This window comes from Marmota flaviventris, chromosome 16 (assembly GCF_047511675.1).
Source record: "Marmota flaviventris isolate mMarFla1 chromosome 16, mMarFla1.hap1, whole genome shotgun sequence".
Classification (NCBI taxonomy): Eukaryota; Metazoa; Chordata; class Mammalia; order Rodentia; family Sciuridae; genus Marmota; species Marmota flaviventris.
The window spans coordinates 77,679,639-77,704,260 of record NC_092513.1 but is presented as its reverse complement, the minus strand read 5'-3'; the positions used below and the strand labels follow the sequence as shown (position 1 = coordinate 77,704,260).

Below are 24,622 nucleotides of genomic sequence, written 5' to 3'. Positions count from 1 at the left end.
ATACTCATTGAAGTGTGGAGTTTGATTGCTCCTTACTGGCTAAAGGTTCTTAACCTCTTCAAGTCTTTCCTTATCTGTTAACTGAGAATAAAAGTAGTGCCTGCCTCTTGGGTTGTGAGGATTATGTGAATTAGCAGGGATAAGGCACTGGAGCAGTACTGGTGCATACTAATGTGCTCAGTTAGTGGAGCCGTTGTCATTCCTGTTGAGACCTACTCAGGGTCACGCAGTGTTTAACACACAGCCTGTCGTAGATACCAGTTCTCATGTTTTTCTCCATCAACTGAAATCATTTGGAATTCTTAAAACAACGGCTTTGCAGTTTCTTGAACAGACATGTGTACATTTCATTGTCTTTTGTTTTACTCAGTTAAAACTAAGGACCGTATTCAGCCCAGTAGAAGGGCTGATATATAGTGCAAGTTTGTGCTTACCCAGGAGACAAGAAGGCCGAGTACAGGTTGCATAGGATTTTGAATATCCATTTATGGTCTTTGAATTCATGTAGATTGAAATAAATTATTAAAAAATTTTAAGGAGAGAGGAATTCTATGCATAAGAATTGCTTTTAGAAAATTGATCTGCAGTTGGAGTGGGGGACTGTATTTAGGTGATAGTCTTTGATAGAATTAGGAGAGTTAGGAGGGAGATCTCCATTTTTATAAGATGATGATCTTTGTTTTATATAGATTGAATTTGAATTGCTCATAGGTTTTTAAAATAGGAATACCCTCAGGTTTAGTGTGTGGGACAGAAGTCAGGAGAAAAGCCTGGGGTTGAAATAAAGAGAATTATGTATTATAACAAAAAGCATTAGTGAGCTGTTAACTGGTATATCAGCAGAAAAATAGATCAGGTAATTTTTATATGTGACAAGGTTTTGTTAGCTGTTATTTCTGTGTACTGTATGCTTGAAGTGATGAAGCCCCATTTTAAGTACTGTCTTATAATCCAATTGTTCACTAATAAGTAACCTTCTCTAGTGTGTCTGATTCAGTGATTTAAAATTTAGTAAAATGTTACATTTTATCTTGATGATACTTACAGAGATAAATTGAAGGGTCATGAAGTTCTTCCCTAAAAGTAATGAACATTAAGCTCTAGTTTGATTTTATAAGTTCTTTAACTGTCATAGTTTTTTAAAAAACTGTTTATCTTATATAATGATGAGATACAAGATGAACAGTTTTTTAAAACTATGATAGTTATACAAAATACATGTATGAAGATGTGAATTTGGTATCAACATATATAATCAGAGATATGATAAATTATGGTATGATGGTGTATTAAGAATTGTAATGTAAAAATAAATTTAAAAAAGGCATAAGTTGATGACTATGCTAATTAGCTTAATAAGGGCAAGCATTTCACCATGTATACACATTTCAAAACATCAGGTTGTATATTTTAAATATATCACTTTATTTGTCAGTTATACTTCAATAAATCCAGAAAATTAAAAAAAAACTATTTATCTTATAAAGGAAACTAAATATGAAAATAAAGATGAATAAAGTCTTGCAGGAACCTTAAGGAGGTGGTAGGTTTGTTAAGTCCCGAGGTAGCTAGGTGTACTAGAGTCTGTGTTCTCTGTATATCTTACTAACTCAAGTGTTATGCTTTCCTCCCCTTTCCCTTAACCAGGAATTGTGGTGCTTGGAATAAACAGAGCTTATGGCAAAAATTCACTTAGTAAAAATCTTATAAAAATGGTGAGTGTAAAAATTAAACTGTTTGCTTCTAATTTTAAGATATAGTATTAATATCAATCTGAAAATGATCTTTTTTTCTTTTTCCTTCTTGTTCTTCCTATTTTGGTTTAGTTATCAAAAGCTGTGGATGCCTTAAAATCTGATAAGAAAGTTCGGACTATAATAATCAGGAGTGAAGTCCCAGGGATATTCTGTGCTGGTATGTAAATGAATTTTATTGTGAAATTATATTTAAGGTTTAGTGTTTCCTCAGTAGTGGCCCATTTTTCATTCAAATGTTCTGTGGTTTTGGTTTAAACTTCATTACTGGCAACAACTCAGTCTGTTTTTCATGAGAAAAATAACATGTTTACTCTGTCAGCATTAGAATCTTTTGCAACATGTGGATTTGGTAAATTCTGTATTTACCAAAAAAATATTTTGAGTCATTAAAATTTGCTTGTGATGCATACATAAATCATATTTATGAAACATCAGTTGGGAAGGAAAAATTAGGTGTCCTACCAAAACATTATGCCCTGTATGTTAGTTGTTCAGAAGATACGTGAATTGACTGGCAGTTGCTGTCTCATCTCAGAGTTCTAAGTATAGATAATTTGCTTTGAAGATGGGTGTTTATGGTAGTATCCAGGTGGGGGCTGGATGTGTCTGTGCTATCTGCGATAGCAAAAGACAACTAATTCACATATACATTTTTGGTTTGTGTTGCATTTCTCAAAGCTAAACATCAAGTTATTTTGCATTTTCCTTATTTCCTAGTATTTCTAAGCCAAGATATTAAATGAATCTGTTTCAACAAGTGAAAAATGTGTGTGATCAAAATAAAAAAGCTGATAACATGCAGCATCATTATTATTATTTGTTTACTAATAATCAAATAGAGACAGAAGTTGATTGAAGCATAAAACTATTTCAACAAAAATATAAATAGGGTAATTTCCTTGAAGTAATCAGACATTCAAGTCTGTGCAGTGTTTTATTCATTGAACAAATTTTTATTGAGTGCTTAGAATTCTATGTTTGGAACAGTTCTTAGAACATGAGGGTATATTTGTAGACAGATGTTTTTAGAGGTGACTAATTATGGCCTGTGTTCTTTAGTTACTCAGTCTTTTTAGGTTTTAATCTATGGCTTCCACTGTAAAACATAGAATTTTAAAGTATTAAGAAATATTCATTGCAGAAGTCTTGGCTGTGGTAAGGTTTTATTGTTTTCTTATAATGTAATGTAGCATACCTAAAAAAGGATTGCTGTAACTCCATTTGGGTCATCGAAGAATATAGAATCACTGTCCTCAGATGCTTGGGTGAGAGTGTTAGGCATTCAGGCTTCTGTTTTCACATTTGTCAAAGTTAGTGCTATCTGCCTAGTAGGGTTGGTGGAGACTTTGATGTGACAGTGTAGAGGAAGCACAGTGCACTATATTTGTCCCTTCCTACCCTTAGGTTCAGGACTTCCTGAACCTTCGCCCTCAGTTCCCTTCGTGCTCCCAACTTCCATGAGTACACAGATCAGCAGGTGCTCAAGTCCCCTAGGTAAAATGGTGTGGTGTTTGCGTGACCTACCCACATCTTTCCATATACTTTAAATCATGTCTGTATTACCTACGTTACCCTGCTATGACCAGTGTGGCCAAACTAGCAGTTCCGGCAAGGGGCGATGGGAGATTAGAAAAATAAAGACTCAAATACGCAGATTTTTGAAGATAACAGCTGGGATTGGGTGGAGCACTGCTCTCAGAAGGAGAAGCAGGTCTAAAGAATCATGCTAGCAATCTTTATTATATATGGCTCATTCAGATGCAAGACATTCTTTGCAAGCATTATTCATTGTATTCATGAAAGTTAGCAACATTATGCAGCTTATTCCTCAGTTACATTCTACATTTGCAGTGTGCAACCTTAGGAGGTTTGTGTGTCCCTCAAGAAAGTCCATTGTCTAAAGTTACTGTTATACAGGCAGGTTCAGGAGCAGCAGAGCTGGTGAAACATTGTGGTTGTCCCAGGAACTGGGTGCCTGAGATCAAGGTCCAGACTGATAAGACTCTAGCACAGAGCTTCCTCATGGAATGCATTACCATAGCAACTAGGCATCCTGCACCTTTGCACATTAACTTTCCTAGGCACCAAGCATGCCACAGCCATGAAGACATCAGGGATCCCAATTTCAGACACTGCTCTCCCATCTACTTGTCACCGCTCTTCACAATGCTGAATACAATGTAAATGCTATGTAAATAGTTGTAATACTACATTGCTTAAGGAATAATAACAAGGATACAAGTCTGTACATGTTCAGTACTTATGAATTTTTCCCCCCCAAGTATTTTCTGTCTGTGATTGGTTGAATCTGAGGATGAAATCCATGGATACAGAGAGCCAACTGTATCCAATAAGTGATAGCTGTATGTTTCTTATAAAGGTTTTACATTTATTTTCAATTCTTTTTCTTGAGCAGTGTGAGGAATTTAGACCAAGAGAATTAGGATTCTTATATGTGTAACTTTTAGGACAGGGTTAACATGGTTTTGAGGTAAAAGGCTCTCATACCATGACTGGTGGCTGTGAGGTTCTTTTGGGGCTGCAGGGTAGCTTATTAGAAAATTATACTGAGAAATCTCCATTATTTCCCTAAGAATAATAATTCAATAATTTTTATCCTTTAGTATTTTATTGTGTTAATATATATGTCTACGGATGAATATATACATGCCCTTATTGGAATGTTAAGCAACTCTTTAAAGCAATACATATAAAGGCTATGTATGATGGTGTGGAAAACACCTAAGAGTAGACAATTGTGTACAGAATGTTATGCCCATTGTTACTCTAATTGTGTGAAATGTCTATAAATAAAATCATGATTTAGGGTGGTATTTTATTTTCTTGAAACATTTCTGAAATGATAAATTATATTAGGCAAGTACATATGAAGTAATAACTTCAAAAAATTATAAAGTATGTTCATCTGTTTTTCTGTTTTGGTAATTTAAATTGTAACATCAGCTGAGTTCCAGAATTATTATTAAAAATTTGAGAGGCAGAATTTTAGACTGAAAAGAGATGTCAAAGAACAATTCTGATCCTTTCAAGCTTGTAGAATTTCAGTTTGTAGAGTCTCTGTGAGGTGAAGGACCTGATTAAAGACCCTTAGCTTAGTTACTTCTCTTGATTCCAAAGGCAGGGCAAGCAGTCTGCTGAAGAATCATCCCCATTGGCCCTGCCTGTCAGAGTTTCCTTTATGTGTTTTCAATCTAAAATAAAAGAAGTATGAAGACTTCTTTTTAAAGAAATTTTTGCAATTAAAATTTTACGCACTTACCCATCTTAGTGGCCCTGTGGCTTGGGAATCATTTTTGTATACCTACTTGTAGATTAGAACACTGCTTCTGGGTTCATGGCCTGCCTTTTCTTCTCTCAGATATTGAGAAATAGCATTTTGATAGTCAACCTTCTTGTGAAGCATTGGCTACATAATGATGAGAGATTGACTTGAATGTGTGCTGCTGCCCCTGTATGTTGTAGAAATTATTTATTTCTTCACTTTAAAAAAGTTTACTTTATTTTTTATGTACATAAAAGCTAAAATAATTGTCACTTTGAAATGTTTAGACGCTCAAAATTTTAATGTATTTTACCTATAATGACATTAGGGGAGAATTCTTTTGCTTATGCTATTGCCTTAGATGGAAACTGTAATCACAGTCATCTGTTTATTTTTGTTCAACTCTTCTAATACTTCCTAGCAGAGTGCATGTGCATTGTTTTTACCATAACATTTAAAATGAAATTTTATGAGAAATTACTGAGATTGAGAGTTTTTTTGTTTGAAATTCCTCAAATAGCTGATAAATAATTCTTGGTAATTGATTACTGTATTTAGAACTCTAAATTGAGTGTTTCACTGAATTATATCAGTGTGGGCTTTTTTTTTTTTTCCTCTCAAATAAAGTAAAGGTCGTTTTGCTTCTGCTTTTGAATTCTAGTAAATTGTGTTATGACTAAAGACTTCTCACTAAAATTGTCAACATGCATTATTGAATACTTGTGTATTGTTTAAATGAATACAGATGTCATGACAGGAATAGTTATGTAGGAGCCTGTGATCTGTTAAATATTGTTTCAGATTCTTAATTGTTATATATTTGCCTAGTAGTCACTTTGAGAGTTTGATAAGTAATGTAAAAGGGACATACACCATGAATATCTATTAGTTCAGTATGTCAGCATAGAGTTTTTATTGTTGTATATGATTAAAAATTATTGAGATATAACTTACTTGCAATGAAATTTACCAATTTTTAAGGGTATTAATGAGTCTTGACCAATGTTTGAACCAAGATTGCACTCATTATAAAGATCATGTTCCTAACTTTAAAAGCTTTCAGTCCCTTTCCCTTACTCTGAACTCTTATTAAAATCTAGGTCTTTGTGCTACTGCTGTACTTTCGTCTTTTCTAGAATTTCTTATAAATGAACTCATATTCTAGGTGGTCTTTTGTGTTTGGCCTCTTTCACTTAGTGTAATAATGCTTTGAACTTCACCCATGTTTTATGTTTCAGCAGTTTCATTTATTTGCTGAGTGTACTTTTTATTTCCTTGCTGAATATTTATTTTATATGCTGAGTAGTCCATTGTATGAACTGCTTTTTTTTTTTTTTTTCTGCTCACGAGTTGATAGTTGTTGGGTTCTTCCATTTTTTGGTTTTTGTCTTCACTGCTTCTGTGTTAGCTTTTATTTACTATAACAAAATACTTGAGTTAACTTAAAAAGAGGAAAAAAGGTTATTTTGACCCATAGTTTTGCAGGTTCCAGTCCATGATCTATTAGCCCCATTGATTTGGGCAGCATATCATAGAGAGAGTGTGTGGAGGAGCAAAACCACGCACATCAGGAGCCAGAGAGCCAAGGAAAAGGAGAGAAAGGTCCAAGGTTCCTTTCTAGAGCAGGCCTCAATTGGATTAGGGACCTCCCAAAGCCTCTACCTCTCAAACTTTGTCCTGCCATCTACCAATACTGTTACCCTGGGGACCATTCCTTTAACACATGGACCTTGGGGGAACTTTCAGTATTTAAACTGTTCCAGCTTCCGTGACCATTCGTGTACAAATCTTTTTGTGATTGCGTGCTTTTATTTCTCTTGGGTAAATAGGAGTGGACTGACTCAGTTTTATCTTAACTGTGTGTTTAATTTTGTAGGAAAATGACAACTGTGAACAAGGCCCTGGGTTTGATCCCTAACACCAAAAACCCAAACAGACAAAACCCAAGAAACCTCTAGCTCTTTTCTGTATCGTTTTGCATTTTCATCAGCAATGTATTAGAGGTCTAGGAGTTCCACATGTATACCCACACTTTATATTATCAGTCTTTTAATTGTGAGCCTCCTAATAGATGTGTAGTCATATGTCACTGTGGATCCAATTTGCATTTCTCTAATGACATGTGATTTTGAGCATCTTTTCTTGTACCTGTTTGTCATCTGCATATATTTTTTGTGATTTGTGTGTTCAGGTCTTTATTGCATCTTCTAGAATTGTAAGGGTTATTTATATTATTCTTGGCACAGGTCTTTTATAGAATGTGTGCAGATTTTTCTTCCCGCTGAATGGCTTGCCCTTTTCTTTATAGTTTAAGAACAAAGATTTTTCAGTTGGAGACTTTCTTATCAATTCTTTTTCTTTATGATTTATAACTTTCTTATGAATTAAGGAATGTTAGTCTATCCCAAACTCACAAAAATTTTCTCTGTGTTCTCTTCTAGTACTTCCGTAGGTTTTATATTTTACATTGAGGATGTGATGTATTATAAGTTGATTTTTGCATATACCATGAGATAGAGATTGAGATATGATAGTATGATTAAAAAATGTATCAGGGACCTCCCAAAGCCTCTACCTCTCAAACTTTGTCCTAGCAAAGAGTCCTAAAAACCCTGAAAATTTCCTGAATGGTGAGAAGGCCTTCTCTTTGATAGAGATGATATAAGGTATGGCCGCCAGCTGGCTTCAGGATGGAGATTTCTAGTTAGGAAAACAATTGTGGGATCAGAGGATTAGAAATTTTAGCATCCTTGCTCTCAACCACTGGGTTATAGTGAGGGGCCAGAGATTTGATTTCAGTCACCAGTGACCAGTGATCTAATTAGTCAGGCCTGTGTAAGAAACCTATGTTAAAAACAGTGGGATTCAGAGAGCTTCCAAGTCGGGAAACACATGGATGTGCTGGGAGGGTGGCCTGACCTGGAGAAGACGGGGGCGTGCCGCATCCCTTGCCCTATGAATCTGTTTCTTTATAATTCAGCTATAAAAGCAAGTAAAGGGTTTTCCTGAATTCTAAGAGTTATAGTGAATTGATGAATCTGAGGAGGGGCTTATGGAAACCCCCAATTTATAGCTGGTTAGTCAGAAGTATCAATTGCCCTTGGGGTTTGTGGTTGTTATCTGAAGTGAGGACAGTTCTGTACGACTGAGCCCTTAGCTTCTGGGGTCTGTACTAACTTTGGGAGTTAGTATTAGAACTTAATTGGATTGTTGTATACCCAGTTGGTATTGGAGAATTGGGATAGATGACCCCCCCCCCCCAATTTGGTATTAGAAATAGTATTAGAAAAAATGATATTGTTGGTGAAAGCTCAGTCCTTGTCCCTGATGCCGATCCAACAACGTGGACACGGCTTTGAAAAAAAGAAGAAAGAAGGTTTATTGCTTTGTTATCAGAGGAGAAACACAAGGTTCTCCTGTCCCAAAGGCTGCAGTTCTCCCCATCAGCAGGAACAGGGGGCTTTTAAAGAGGTGACTCAAAGGCTACATTCCACAGGTTGTGTCTAGATGTCTAGAGTCGTCATTCACTTGTTAGTTTGGGAGATAGTCATTTCTGAGATCTTCTGGTGCCATCCCCAAAGTCTAGATGACTTTGTTCCTTTGGAGGGTGTCTACTGGGGACAGATAACTCTGCCCAGGACGGGAAGAAAGGTAATTCTGTTTCCCTTGATATTAGTGATGGGGGAGAGAGATTAGGAAGGAGCAGGGAGAGAGGAAGAGAAAGAAACATGTCCATTTAAAAAATAAATTGCAGTGGCAGAGCAGCAAGGCGTATATTCAAAGCATAAAGTGGACACTGTTGCAGTATCATGATTGGTGTCCGGCATGGAGTTTGCTACATGGACTCACAGAAGTCAGAAGAGTGCTCTACTTAGCTTGTTACCATTTCTAGTTTATCCACTGGCTAAAAGTAAGGAAGAACTAAATATTGTCTGTAAAAAATAAATAATAATGGATCACCTATTCAGATAGTCCCCAGGAATACAGTGTACAGGAGGCAGAATCCAAGGCTCCAGAGCTGTCTGTGTCTGAATCCAGGAGCTTGTGAACATGTGACCTTACATGCTAAAGGGGACTTGGCAGAGAGGCGTTTTCTTGATTTACCCAAAGGGCCCAATGTAAAAACAAGGGTCCACATGAGAGGAGACAGAAGGAATCTGAGAAGGAGAAATGACAGGAGAAGCAGAAATTGTAGGGATGCAAAGAAAGGGCCCTGGGCCAAGGAATACAGACAGCCTGGAGAAGCCCAAGAGGCAGAGACGCGCGTCCGGAGCTCCTGGGAGGAAGGTAGCCACGCCAGCCCATTTCAGACTTCTGCCTGGAGCTGCCGAGTCGCCCCTCTGGGTCTGTGGTTGTGGTCCAGCAGCGGGGGAAAATGATGCCAAGTGTGTGAGGTGTCTTCTACTGCGGCCGTCGCCATCTTCCCAGGCTCCCGCCGCTTGCTGTCTCCTCCTGTCACTTCCCTTCTTACTCTGTGCTAGCCAGAGCTCATTCTCCTCCTGGGCTCGTTGCTCTGTGTTCCCTCTGCTTGGAAAAGCCTCTGCTCAAATGTCATAGAAAGTGGTTCTCATCACTTTTGCTGAAGCAGACCTCCTGCTTCCCCCACCTCTGTTGTATTTTTCTGTATTTAGAACTTCATCTTTGAACTTTTTAGTTCCTCAATTTATTTTCCACGTTTTATTATCACTATTATTTTCACTACTTATTTATAACCCTCACCCACAGTTAGGCTTCTTCCCTGCATTCAGGGGAGGGCCTATTGCCAGAACAGTGCGTGGACCGTAGAAGGTAGTTTAGCAAGTAGTTCACAGGACGCCTGTGTCAACAGTTTCGAATGGTGAGGAAGTAACATTGGCAAAGTGTCATGATTAAATAAAATGAGCTTTGTTACACAGGTCATGTGTAGGTGGCTTGTGTGGTTAAGAAGAATGACTTGTTCTTGAGATAGTGTCAGAGTCTCACAGATAGGAGATTATAACTGGGGTACCAGTAAAAGCTGACCACTCTCTTCCCCTCATGAATTTGAAGTGGGGGACTGGTGAGGATTAAAGCATCAGTTTAATTACTTACTGTTAAAACGATTTGGAAATGTGATTTAGACACAGTCCCAAATGGATTCTCAGTTCTTTCACTGCCTCCAACAACAGAGATGCTTTGGAAGAGAGAGTTGCCTGGGGGTGAGTAGAGACTAGGCTGCTCTAGAAGGTGGACAGATGGTCAGAAGAGCTGAGCTGTTTTCCCTTAGTCCCCTCGCTCCAAGCTGACTGGCTAGGTTGTAAGGAGGGCATTGGGGCAGCGAGGAGCAAGAGGGTCTTCCGAGAAGCAGGCTGAGCCAACTCTTGAGCTGGGTCAGGATTGGGAGAGCTCCAGCTAGAAAAGCAGAGTTAAACAACTTAGAAAAAGTGAGCTTTTCATCAGTCGACTCTTGGCACTTGATCCTGAGCAGCGACATCTGCTGTCTTAGGGGTTTCTCTGGGAAGTGGCATTATTCTGGCTATCAGCAAACAGTTTTCAGTCATAGGCCAGATATTTTAGGCTTTTGGGCACCTTACAAACTTCGTCACATATTCCTTATTTTACTTTTATAACCCTTTAGAAAAGTGAAGACCATTCTTGAGGGCTGTATTAGTAGTCCATTTTGTGTTATTGTAACAAAACACTTGGGTCAGGATACTTTATAAAGAAAAGAGATTTGTTTTGGCTAACAGTTCAGGAGGTGCAGGGTCTAGTAGCCTCTTTCGATGATGGTCTTCTTGCTAATAAAGTCCTGAGGTAGTGCAGAGCATCTCATGGCAAGAGGCAGGGAGTATGTGTGTGTATGTATCTTCTGGTCTTTCTCCATCTTCATGCAAAATTATCGGATTTATTAATTTGTTGCACCCTGGTGACCTTACCTAATCCTATTCACATCCCAAAAGTTCAGTCTCTGAACCTTAAGTTAGATTAAATTTTCACTCTTTTCATACCTCACACTTGGGTAAGACTGGCCTGTATAGGCTGCTGTTTACTGACCCATGGTCCTGACTCAGTTATTTTCTCTCCTCTTTGCTTATCTCAGTCCATTCCCTGGAACCTGGCCCCTCTGCTGCTGAAGGAGCCAGGGTGAGAGGCATTGGGCGGAATGGGAAGAAGCCAGAGAGGCCTGGCTGAGGAGGTATTATATCTTGGCCTGTAGTAAAAGTGTTCATGGTGCTTGTATGATTGGGTAATGATCTGCAAACAGCTGGACAACTCATAGTTCAAGAAATATTTTGTTGAGTGACAGCTCATGTGGATGAATGTTAGATTGGAAAGTGAGTACCAGTTAGAATGATCTTGAGGTTTATGGTTTCCAAAACCCCCCTGAGGAGAATTTCCATGTGAGTAACTTTGGACTTTTGGGGACAAAATAAGATTGAGATAGATGAAGGTAGTCAGTATTTTTATATTCTCTGTAAAAGTAAAGGCAACATGGTTAATAAATGCCAATCTAGAGCTGGGGTTGTGGCTCAGCGGTAGAGCGCTCGCCTCACACACATGAGATCCTGGGGACAGTCCTCAGCACCGCATAAAAATAAACAAACAAAATAAAGATATTCTGCCCATGTATAACTGAAAAAAAATTTTTTTAAAAAACGCCAATCTAATTTACTCATGTTAAAAGCAATCCTTTCGTGTGTTTGGAGGAGATGGTCCAGTACCGTTACTCCATCTCAGTCCAAGGTGCGGGTGTCTGGTTTTGTCTAGTGGGGAATGGGGTTTGAGGAACCAAGGTCTAAGTGCTCCATGTGCTCATTATTGTTTCATTGTCTTTGCTACTAGGCCCTTTCCTGAGACAGAGCTAAGAAATAGATAAATTCTATATTATATACGTACACATGTATTTAAATCAATTCATTATTTATACATTGAAAACCATGAGTTCATATGACACCTGTGTTTCTAGTTCAACACTGCAGAGTTCGCATCTTCTCTTCTCCAGTTCCATATTTGTGTTGCCAGCTCAGTCCTGTCATACTCAGAAGGAGTTTCAGAATTGCTGATCCAAACCACTCTGACAAACAAATTGCTGATCCAAAACCCTCTCACCAGAGCTTATTATTTATTTATTTAGACTGAGAGTATATGATCTGTAATCATAGGTGATACTAGCAATATTGTTTTGAAAGTTACTTATGTTATTTCTCTTTCATTAAAGTTAGGTGTATGTACTCTTGTTAATTTTATTTTAAATACATAAAATATTAACTTTGGTTTCAAAAGTCAAAACTAGTTAGAGATAAGAGAAGTATCTTGCTCTTTCCAATCCCTGTCCTCCAGTTCTCATCCTTAAGGGAGTTAATGGATGTCATTAGTTTCTAGATTATACTTCATATGCTTCCTTTTGCAAAATTAAGGATATATCCACTTATTAACCTACTTACATTCCTTCTTACATAAGCTGCAGTGAGTGTGTATGTGTTTTGTAGTCAGCAGTACCTCTTGGGCATCATTTCATATTCATAGAAATATGATGATACCTACATGTGTATGAGTGGTTATCGAGGCATTTTCAAGATGGAGAGGTCACCACAGTTGCATGTGTGTGGAATTGATCCTGTCCTTATGGAGAGGGAGAACTGATGTCACTTTTAGTAGAGAAGCTCTGAAGTGCGCTAGTGAGGCTGGGGTGCTGAACAGAAGTGGGAGGTTTTGGCTTTGGTTGGTAAAAGGATACTTTATTTTGAGGAAAAAAAATGAAGTCCTGTTTATTAGAGTCTTAAATTCTGATAGAATTCGATGACAGTGTTCTTTACACCAACTGTGGAGGTACTATAAAAAATTTACTTGATGATTTTTAAAGATTCAAGTTTTATATTGAATGGGAGTTAAATGTGACTTCAGATCCTAGAGGAGGAGGTGTGTGTTAATTTAGTGCTCGAGAAGCTGTGAAGGTAGTCATGTCTTACCAAGAAGGCAATGCTCTTTAACATCACTTGGTTCCTCCTAGTCCACATTTTATCTCGAAATTTCCTGTTATAATTGAGACTAATAACAGTCTGTACCAATCAAGATCCGTTTATTGAGAAGAGATAAGAACTGAAGCAGAACCAGTTTATCATTCATAAATCATCATCTAGTACATGGTGAGTTCTCATTGTCATAACGGAAAAAATGATCAAAATTGACTTAAACCGTAAGGCTGTTAGGATTGCCTGAATCCAGAGATTCTGAATATTTCTGTAATTCCTTGTCTTTCCTCTGTATTTGAGCTTTATCCTCAGCTTGGGAGCCTGAAGCTTCTGTGGTTTTGGGCTTTACATCCACATATGACCTTGTTGATGGGAAGAGAATACTTCCAGTCTAAAACCTGTAGCTCTCAGGCAGATCTTGATCTGACTGCTTAGGAGAATGGACTATCCTGATTAGCTCAAGTCAACTGGGGCCCACCCCTAGGGGTGGGGGGTAGATTAATTTTTCCAATATGTGGATGGGGAAATAATGAGGGCAGACTCCAGAACAAAAATAAGGCAACATTAGGAAACATAATGAGAGGCATAGATGCTAAGTTGAAGGTCATATTCAATAGATGGTTAGTATTTACGGATTTTAAAAATTTCTGCTCTCACCTGTTTTCATTGGGGCCCAATTAACAAGAAAAACATGTATTCCATTGATTCTTTATTTTTTTTTGAAGTGCCTTCTACATGTCAGGTACAGTTCTAGGATCTGGGGATGTAGCCATAAATAAGTCAGAAATAACCTCTGCTTTTGTGGAGCCTCCAAAGGCAGTGGGAAGGACCTCATGGTTTTGCTAAGAGGATGTGTACAATAGTGTTCCTAAATCTTCTGTGGTGTCTTCACGAACATTTACATTATGTAGCTTGTAACTTACATATAGGAAGGCAAATGTGTGTACAAAGGGGATGGGAAAGAAATAGATGGCACAGAAATAAAAAATAATCATTGGCTTGATTATTCTAACTTTATAAATCTAACAATGAAAATATTTTGAAGTCAGGGATCAAAGTCTTCCACTGTCTTCTCAACAAAATTGAGCCATCATCATTTCAAAAGCACTGCATTTCTACATTGCAAGTGCAAGATGAACCAAGAGTAACGATAATCTATTAGAGATATTTGAAATATATCTATTGAAATATTTATAAAGTCAGTCTTTATAAACCTGTGTATTCCAGGTTCATGCATGAGTTACACAGTTTGATTCAAATGACTCATCCCTTTATGTGTGTTTGGGTATATTTGTGAGCATATATGCGTTATATTTGCATACGTGTATGTATATGTAGGGTGTGTGAATATAGATTTACGTGCACATACCAGGAAGATGTATAATAAAATACAGTTTTGCTGTGTTTAATTTTTTGTTACGTTTACTAATAATTTTCACCTTCTTTTTACTTTTCCTTAAGTTATTTGTAAAATGACTGAATATTAAACAAAATCAAGAGTCCATTGTCCCCTTCTGCTAGAGTGTTGGCTATTTTGCCTAGTCTGCTGAGCGTTAATGTTAGGCACGTATATGGATCATTTTCCGTAGTGGTTGATGACAAGGAATTCTTTTCAAGTACACATGGAATATTTATGAAATTAACCGTCTGCTAGGCCATGAAACAAACATCCGCAGATTTCAAAGAACTGCAATCATTGGAGCACATTCTGTCACCCTAGGCAGTTACAGTATAACTCATTTAAAAAAAGATAATTAAGTATAGTCTCTTACATTGGGAAATTTTAAGGTAACTTGGAAATAACTTGCAGCTCGGCAAAGGAATCTAAATGGAAATTAGAAAATATTTAGAGCCAGTTGCCTACAAAAACACTTTAAAAGTTGTGGAATACAGTTACAGGTGTGATACACTGTGTTTTAGGAAAGAAGAAAGGCTTACATGAATAAACTAAGCATCCAATTTCAGTGACAGAAATAACTACAGAATAAACTCAAAATAGTGTAGAAGGAAGTGAAGTGAGTCTAAACTAATGACATGGAAAACACAAATTCAGTAATCAGGAGAATAAAGCCTATCTGATTCTTTGAAAAGTCAAATAGACATTTGGCAAGATTAATCATGGGTGAGGGAACAAATACAAAATAGGTAAGATAATAATGAGAACAAAATTATTTCTAGTAAATATTCAGGATTTTAGGTGGAGTGGATAAATTACTAGAAAATAAAACTTGCCCCAAACTGACTTACTAGAAAACTTTAGTAATCCCAGAACAGTGTGCTGTGGTTAAACATCTTTCCACACAAAAAGCACCTGGCTTTGAGAACTGTTTTAGTCAGCTTTTCATTGGTCTGACCAAAAGACCTGATAAGAACAACTTAGAGGAGGTGAAGTTTCTTTTGGCTCTCGGTTTCAGAGCTTATGTCCATGCTTCACCGACTCCATGTCTCTGAGCCTCAAGTGAAGCAGAATATGGTGGAAGCATGTGGCAGAGGAAAGCAGTTCCGAGCTGAGCTTGGCAGCCAGGAAGTGCGGAGAGAGAGCTCAACTCACCGGGGACAACTATAAATCCCAGTTTGTGCTCCCAGTAGCCTACTTCCTTCAGCTGCAACCTGTCTGTCTACTGTTGCCACAGTTAGTTCATATCAGTGTGTTAATCCAACTCATAGTCTAATTATTTCACTTCTGAACGTTCTCACACATGAACTTTTGGGGGACATCTCATTTCTAAACCATAATGGTGTCTTTGGAGGAATATTCTACCCAGATGTTCACAGAAGAGATTACACTTTTTTATACATACAGAAGAAGAGGACACTTTCCCAGCTCATTTTATGAGACCAGGAAAGCCCTGATACAGTCACCCCTTCGGAGCAGCACAGGAAAGGAAAACAACATAGTACTTTCCTGATCTTAGGTGGGCTCATCCCAGGGTACACGGAGCATATGCTCTATCTAGTGCTCTATATAGATGGAAATTTAGCTGTGTGAAAGTCATTGGTCATCTTATCTTGATCTTTGGTTTGAATGAAGGGAATAAAAACCCATGTGGAGTGGGCTCAGGAAAGACCAGGGTGCTTGAATTCGTACCAGATGTATACAAACACTGGAATGATTGAGAAGTGATGACTTCACTCACAGCACAACAAGGCTTACAAACTTGGGAGCAGTTTCATCTTTTTAATAAGTCAGGGTTCAAGAGAAACAGGACCAATAGGATATAAAAGGGGATTTATTATGAGGAATTGGCTCATCCAATTATGCAGATGGAGAAGTTCCAAAATCTACACCTGCAAGATGGAGACCTTGGAAAGCCAGGGGTATAGTTAGTCCAAGTCTAAATGCCTGAGAACCAGGGGAGCCAACAATGTAAATTCCAGTCCAAAGGCAGAAAAAGATGAAATGAGTTCAAGCAATAAAGCAGGGGGAAAGAGGGCTGAATTCCTTCTTCCTCTGCCTTTTCAGGCCCTCAATAGATTAGATGATGTTCAACCACATTGGGAGCACGGTTCTTCAAACCCCAAAGTGAAATGCTCATCTCATCCTGAAATGCCCTCCTAGATGCACCCTTTGATCTGCTTAATCATGTTAACACATGAAGATAACCATCACAGTAAGTATGGCAGGGCCGTGTACTGGAGATAAGGTGGAGCAGTGCACTGCTGGTGGCAGTGTGCGGAGAAGACCACTTTGGAAAACAATTTGGTATTAGTGGCATCATTATCCATGGGTATATGAAGTAATGGGAAGAGAGGAGATGGTTCTTAATTCTGATGCATTATTGGTAAATGTTTACACTCAGCACTTAATAGCAGTTTCACAATATATTTATGCTTTAGTCAACTCTGTGCTAATAATGCTTGTAATGAAAGTTCAGTCTGGAAAAAACTACCACTTTATAGTTACAGGAAATTGAATAAAAACTAATTCAGTTATATACATATGTGGATGCAGGAAACTAACAAGGTTAACAAACGATTTTAAGATATCGACACTGGTTATATAAGGAAAAAAGTTACAGGAAAGTTGCTGTGGTTTGAATATGATTTATTCTAAACATAACACTGAAATTTGATTGTCATTGTGGTGATTTTGGGATTCGGTCTTTAAGAAATGATTAAGTCAATAAGAGATTATACTATTTTTGTTTTTTTCGGTATTGGGGCTTGAACCCAGGGTGCTGAGAGAGTCTCTCTAAGTTGTCCATGCAGCCTTGAACTTGGTACCCTTCTACTTAAGCCTCTCGAGTTGCTGAGAGTGCCAGTGTCCACCCTGTGCTTGGTTAGATTATGCCTTTCTTTTAGGACTGGGTTAATTCTTGTGGTAGTAACCCAGGGCTCAGTTGACTGCCTCGAGAGTGGGTTTTTATACACTGACGCTTCTTCTCTTGTGTTGCTCTTCCCTGAATCTCGCCTTGCTTTTCTCTTCCCTGCATGAGCTGAAGTGGCATGAAGCCCTTGATAGTGCCATGGTCTTGGACTTCCTAGTTTTCTCTATTTCTTTCTTCCCTATTTTTTATTTCTTAATTTTTGATAAGGATATTTGCCTGCTTGTTTTGTCAGTTACTAAGAGAGGTCTGTTAGAAATCTACTGTGATAGTGATTTGTCACTTTTTATTTCAGGTTCTATAAGTCTTTGATTTATGTATATTGGGGGCTGTCTCTTGTCTATTGCTAATTTAGAATTTTTATGACTTTTAGTAGATAATCTTACTTATTACTATATAGTGACCCTCTAGCTTGAGTTATGTTTCTAACCTTAGATTTACTTTTTCAAAATTAGGATATCTTTACAGGTTTCCATTTGGTTAGTGTTTGCATATTTTTTTATCCCTTTACCTTAGCCATTATGCACCCTTGCATTTTAAGCTACAGCTCTTAAAAATAGTGGACCTATGGTGAAAAATTATGTGTGTGTGTAAATGTCTTTATTTCACTATCATTTTTTTCTTTTTAAAAATTCTAATTAGTTATACACGACAAAATACATTTTGACACATCATTCATAAATGAAGCATAACTTCTCCTTCTTCTGGTTGTACGTGATGTCGAGTTACACAGGTTGTGTAACCATCTCTGCACATAGGGTGACAACGTCCAATTCATTCATTCCCCTTGGCCTAATCCAAAGTACCTCTATTCTTCCCTACCCCAACCCCTTGTTGTGGATTAGCATCTGCATATCAGAGAAAACATTTAGCCTTTGGTTCTTTGGGATTGGCTTATTTTGCTTCACATGATATTCTCCAACTCCACCCATTTACCTGAAAATGCCATAATTTCATTCTTATTTAAGGCTGAGTAATATATCACTGTATATATATATATCACATTTTTTTAATCCATTCATCTGTTGAAGGGCACCTGGGTTGGTTCTTTAGTTTAGCTAATGTGAATTGAGCTGGTAGAAAAGCTGATGTGGTTGTGTCACTGTCTTTCAATAAATTTTAGTTGTTTTTTCCCTAGTTCTGTAAAGAAAGTCACTGGTGTTTTGATGGGGATTGCATTGAATCTCTATATCGCTTTTGTAATATGGCCTTTTATCAATATTTATCTGCCTACCCACAAACATGGGAGTTCTTTTCATGGTTTACTGTCTTCTTCAATTTCTTTCTTCAGTATTCTAAAATTTTCAGTGTAGAGGTCTTTCTCCTTGTTGCTTAGCTTATTCCTAGATATTTATTTAATTTTTTAGGTTATTGTGAATGGAATTGTTTTCCTGATTTCTTTTTCAGCTAATTGTTGTATAGGAAAGCTGTTACCTGTTTTTCTGTGTTGATTTTGTATCCTGCTACTTTGCTGCATTTGTTTATTAATCTGGAAGTCTTCTGGTGGAACCTTTCAGATCTCCTAAGCTTAGGATCATATTATGTGTAAACAGTGACAATCTGACTTATTTCTTTCTCATTTGTATTTCTTTTATTTCTTTCTCTTGTCTAATTGCTCTGGCTAGAACTTCTGGTACTATATTGAATAAGAATGGTAAGAGTGGAGATCCTTGTCTCATTCTAGATTTTAGAGGAAGAGCTTTCAGTTTTTACCTGTTCACTGTGGTGCTGGATTTAAGTTTATTGTATGTAGTCTTATGATGTTGAGGTAAGTTCCTTCTATCCCTAGTTTTTTTTTCAGTGTTTTCATCATGAATGGGTGCTGAATTTTGTCAAAGGCTTTCTTTACATCTTTTGAAAATGACTGTGATTTTTGTCCTTAATTTTATTCATGTGGTAAATTATATCTATTCATTTGCATATGTTAAGCCTTGCATCTCTGGAATGAAACCATCTTGGTTATGATGTGTAATCTTCTTAATGTGTTGTTAAATATGATTTGCTAATACATTTTTAATGATTTTTACATCTGTGTTCATAAGGGATATTAGTCTGTAGTTTTCCTTGCTTGATTTGTTCTTATCTGGTTTTGATATAAAAACTGGCTTCTTTGAATGAAATTGGAAATGTTTCACTCTGTTTCATGGAATAATTTGAGGAGCATCATCATTAGTTCTCCTAAGGTCTGGTAGAATATAGTGGAGATCCATTTGGCTCTGGGCTTTTTATCTATTGGAAGCCTTTTAATTTCTGCTTCTGTTTCATTGATTGTTTTTGGTCTGTTTAGGTTTTCTATATCTTCCTGGTTCCATTTAGGCAGGTCATTTGTGTCTAGAAATGTATCCATTTCTTTTAGGTTTTCCAATTTATTGGCATATAAGTTTTCAAAGTAGTCTTTTGTGATTCTTTAGATTTCTCTGATGCCCGTGGTGATTTCTTCTTTTTCATCTCTAATTTTATTAATTTGGATCTTCTCCCTTTTTCTTTGGATCAGTTTGGCTAAGAGTTTATCTATTTTGCTTGTCTCTTTAAGTAACTCTATTGATCCCATGCTTTTTAAGAAATTCAGCATATCATTGATTCTGGCTCGATTTTAATTATTTCCTTTCTTCCACTGATTTTTGGAATTCTTTTGTTCTTTTTTTCCCCCTGTGGTCTTGAGGAACATCATTAGGTTGTCTATTTAAGGATCTTTTGGATTCTCTCATGCAGGTACTCATGGGAATAAACTTTCCTCTTAGACTTGCCTTCGTAGTGTCCCAGAGGTTTTGGTATGTTTTATCACTGATCTCATTTCTTTCTAACAATTTTTAACGGTCTCCCCTGACTTTTATCACCTATTCTTCATTTAGAAGTGTATTGTTCAATCTCTGTGCATGTGTTTAAATAGTTTCGGTGCCTTTTGTGTGTGTGTGTGTATGTGTATGTGTGTGTGGATTTCTAACTTTATTCCATTATGATCAGATGAGATGCAAGGAATTATATAATATATATATATTTTTGTATTTATTTGCTTAGAGTTGCTTTGTAACCTAAAATGTGATCTGTTTTGGAGGTTTCATGAGTAGCTGAGAAGAAGTGAAACTGCCATTATTGGATGCATTATTCTATATATGTCTATTCATTTGATTTATAATAATTTTTAGTCTGATGAGTCTTTACTGAGCTTGTCTGGATGACCTATCTGTTGGTGGGAGAAGTGTGTTGAAATTATCTGGTATTATCGTACTGGAGTCTCTGAATCCTTAAGTTGAGTTGTATCTGTTTTATGTAATTATGTGCATAAATATTTACTATCATTAGACTTTGTTGGATTGTTCCCTTTACCAGTATGAAGTGACCTTATTTGTCTCTTCTGATTAATTTTGGCTTGGAGTCTGCTTTGTCAGATATGAAAGTAGCTATTCCTGCTTGTTTTCAGGCTTCATTTGTAATATATGTATGTCTGCCTATAAGGTGAGTCTTGCAAAGAACATGTAATTGGATCTTGTTGTTTCAGCCATTCTGCCACCCTATGCCTCCTAATTGGAAAGTTGAGACCATTTATCTTCATTGTTATTATATAGAAAGGTTTATTAATTCCTGCCATTTTGATTTATTTCTGATGTTTAATTTGGTCATGTTTCTAATTTGCTTAGATGTTTTTCAAGTGAGATTTGACTTTTTGAGTGCTCTGGGGTCTGTTTTTTATTTCTTTTGTTTGTAGTATGTAAGAATTTTCTGTAGTGGTGGCTTTTAATTTTGCTTAACTACTTCATCTTCAACTCTGAAGGAGAGCTCTGCAGGATATAGTAATCATGGTTGATAGTTATTTTATTTCACATTCATTCCACACTCTCCTTGATTTTAGAGTTTGCTGAAAAATTAGAATAATTATGATTGGCTTTCCTCTAAATGTGACATTTTCCTCTGAGGCTTTCAATATTTTTTTATAGTTTTTTATTTGTAGATGAATACAATACCTTTACTTTATTTGTTTTTATTTTTTGATGTGGTGCCAGAGATTGGACCCAGTGCCTCACACATGCTAGGCAAGCGCTGTACCACTGAGCCCCAGCCCCAGCCCCGAGGCTTTCAATATTTTATTCTTGCTCTGTATGTTAGTCATTTTAATTATAATGTGTCTTGGAGAAATGATTTTTGTGTGGGGCTGTACTGGTGATTGAACTCAGGGCACTTGACCACTAAGCCACATCCCTAGCTCTATTTTTTTGTGTTTTATTTAGAGACAGGGTCTCTCTGAGTTGCTTAGCACCTCACCATTGCAGAGACTGGCTTTGAACTCACAATCTTGTTGCCTCAGCCTACTGTATCCTCCTTGGGCTGCATAATAATTGTTTGGTTAGCAGGCATCAGCATCATTGTACATTTCCATCAGAGCTCTTGGGTGACCATGTACATTGTCAGTGAGTAGGAATCTTTTTTGTTTTTAATCCTGAGCAATAGTTCTTAACAGTAGACTGGGTTTAATGATGTTGTAGACAGATGTGTTGTCATTCAGACTTTGTTGTTCTATTTATAAAGCACAGGCAGAGATTTAATATAATTCTTTAAGGGCCCTAGGAGTTTTGAAGTGGTCAAAAGTGAGCATTGGATTCGACCACCAATTGCATTATTCCCTAACAAGAGAGTCAGCCTGTCCTTTGAATCTTTGAAGTCAGAAAATGAGGGGAATGGGAAAAAAAAAAACAAGGAGAGAAATGAATTACAGTAGATGGGGTAGAGAGAGAAGATGGGAGGGGAGGGGGGATAGTAGAGGATAGGAAAGGTAGCAGAATACAACAGTCACTAATATGGCATTATGTAAAAATGTGGACGTGTAACCGATGTGATTCTGCAATCTGTATTTGGGGTAAAAATGGGAGTTCATAACCCACTTGAATCTAATGTATGAAATATGATATGTCAAGAGCTTTGTAATGTTTTGAGCAACCAATAAAAAAAAACATAAAAAGAAAATGACTTTTCTTTACTATGAAAATCCTAGATGACCTCTTCTTCCAGGAGAAGGGTGTTTCATCTGTGTTTGGAGACCTGCTGGCAGTGTAGCCACCTTCCTGAGGGTCGGAGCTGGATCTTCTGGGTAACTTGCAGCAGCTTCTCCATCAGCGCTTGCTGTCTCACCTTCATGCTGTGGAGACGTCTTCTTTCCTTAAACCTTATGAACCATTCTGGGCTAGTTTCAGACTTTTCTTCCAGAGCTTCCTCACCCCTCAGCTTTCAGTGGATTGAAGAGAGATGGGGCCTTGCTCTGGATTAGGAATAAGGATTGTTGTAGCTGGCTTTTTTTTTTTTTTTCCCATCCAGACAACTAGAACTTTATCCATGTCAGTAATGAGGCTCTTTGACTTTCATATCGTTTGTTTATTTATTGGAGTAGTACTTTGAATTTCCTTTAAGAATTTTCTCTTTGCATCCACAACTTTTATCCAAGAGACCTAACTTCTGGTTTTTCTTAGTTTTCAACATGCCTTCCTCAGCTGTGCTTCAGTGTAAGCGATGTGTGTGTGATTCGTATTTTCATTTGAATGCTTAGAGGGCATTGTAGGATTATTAATTGGCCTAATTTCAATGTTGTGTCCCAGTTAAGTTTGCTTGTCTTATAAAAGGTTGTTTTGTGGTGACCCAAAATGATAACATCTGAAATCACTGATCACAGATCAGCTTAACAGATATAAGTGCTGAGAAGGTTCAAAATGTGATAATTACCAAAAGGTGGCACAGAGACACACAGTGAGCATATGCGACTTTTTGGCACAAGTTGTTACAAACCTTCAATTTGGAAAAAATGTGTTATTTATTAAATTAAACAGTGAAACAATTAAATAAGACTGTATGTAAATATATATGAATATGTAAAAACAAATACATGTATATTTTTTCCTATTTATTCATACTGTGGATCTTAGGAACCTCAGTATATGATTTTTTTTTTTTTTTTTAAATTGAGAACTTTCACCTTTCACTTAAAGGGAGTACTTTATGGCTTTTCTGTGGCATATCTGAATTGTCAGCATCACTTCTCTTATAGTTTGTGGCCATTGTTAAGTAAAATAGGGGCTACTTGAACATTAACAGCTTGTCTGTAACAGTTCATCTCAAAACTGAGCCCCTAAGTGACTAATAGATGTGTTGTGTATACAGTGTGGTTACTCTGGGAAAAAGGGAATGTGTTAGAACCAGAGTTAGGTCTTCATGTCTGGGGTGAGATGGAACAGGACAAAGCAAGGTTTCATCAAACAACTCAAGTAGTGCATAATTTAAAACTTAAGAATTCTTGTTTATTTCTGGAATTTTCTACTTAATATTTTTGGACTGTCATGACTGTGGGTAACAAACAGTGGAAAATGAAAGTGTGGGTTAGGAGCTATGCACCTGCCCAGTAGTGGGATTGCTGGGCCTTGATAGTTGTTTTGAGGATCCTCCCTGTACTTCTCCATGATGTCTGTACTAATTTGCATTCTTATTCATAGAGCTCAAGAATTCCCTTTTCTTCATTTGCTATCATTTATTTTTGATAATAGCCATTTTAACTGGTGTGAGGTGATACAAAATTATAATTTTGTATTTTCCCTAATGATTAGTGATACTGAAAATTTTTTCATATATTTGTTGACATTTTATACATCTTTTTATGAGAAGTTTTTGTTAACATCCTTTGCCCTTTTTTTAGTCAGATTATTTATTCTTTCGCTATTGAGTTGTTTGCGTCTCTATATATTTTGCACATTAATCCCTTACCGGTTATATAGTTTACACATATTTTTGCCCATTTTGCAGGTTGTTTCTTTACTCTTTCGATTATTTTCTTTGTTATGTAGAAGCTGTTAGTTTGAAGTAATTCCATTTGTCTATTTTTCCTTTAGGTAATATTCTTGTTTTAAAAACTTAGTAAGTGGTTATTATTCTGTGTATCTTTCTGTAAATGCATGTTTCATTCAGTGGATTTATCTGTATTTATACTCTTAATTCTTTTCTTTCTTGTGAGTGTATGTGTGTGTGTGTGTGTGTCACTTTGTTGAATAACTATTGCCTAATTTTATTTTTTCTTTTTGATGTATATTTAGATTACTTATAGTTCTTTGCTGTTCTGCATATGCTCTGTTGAATGCTATCTTGAGTATTTTTTTATTACATGATAGAGATTTTCTGTGGGATGTATACCTGAGAACTGATGGACTGTATGATATGTGATTTGTTAGCTCCAGTTCTCACTCCCCTGGGAAGTGGGTGAGTTCAGTGCCCCAGCTCTAGCCATACTCGATATCATGTGTGGTCATAATTAATTTATAATGGATTAAAAAGAGAGTAGATGGCCACATTTAT

At 36.9% G+C, this 24,622-nt stretch overlaps 1 protein-coding gene across 4 annotated transcripts in view; it reads left to right on the top strand.

Moving 5' to 3' along the window:
* Positions 1–24,622, top strand: part of Auh (AU RNA binding methylglutaconyl-CoA hydratase) — a 155,034-nt gene that overhangs the window by 16,358 nt on the left and 114,054 nt on the right. For 3 of the 4 annotated variants that reach the window (XM_071602574.1, XM_027955417.3, XM_027955418.2), the window contains exons 2-3: positions 1,648–1,715; positions 1,827–1,914. The exons of the other annotated variant lie outside the window; for it this stretch is intronic. In XM_071602574.1, coding sequence (XP_071458675.1) covers positions 1,648–1,715; positions 1,827–1,914 — 156 coding nt within the window. The remainder of the gene's footprint in view (positions 1–1,647; positions 1,716–1,826; positions 1,915–24,622) is intronic. 4 annotated transcript variants of the gene reach the window in all.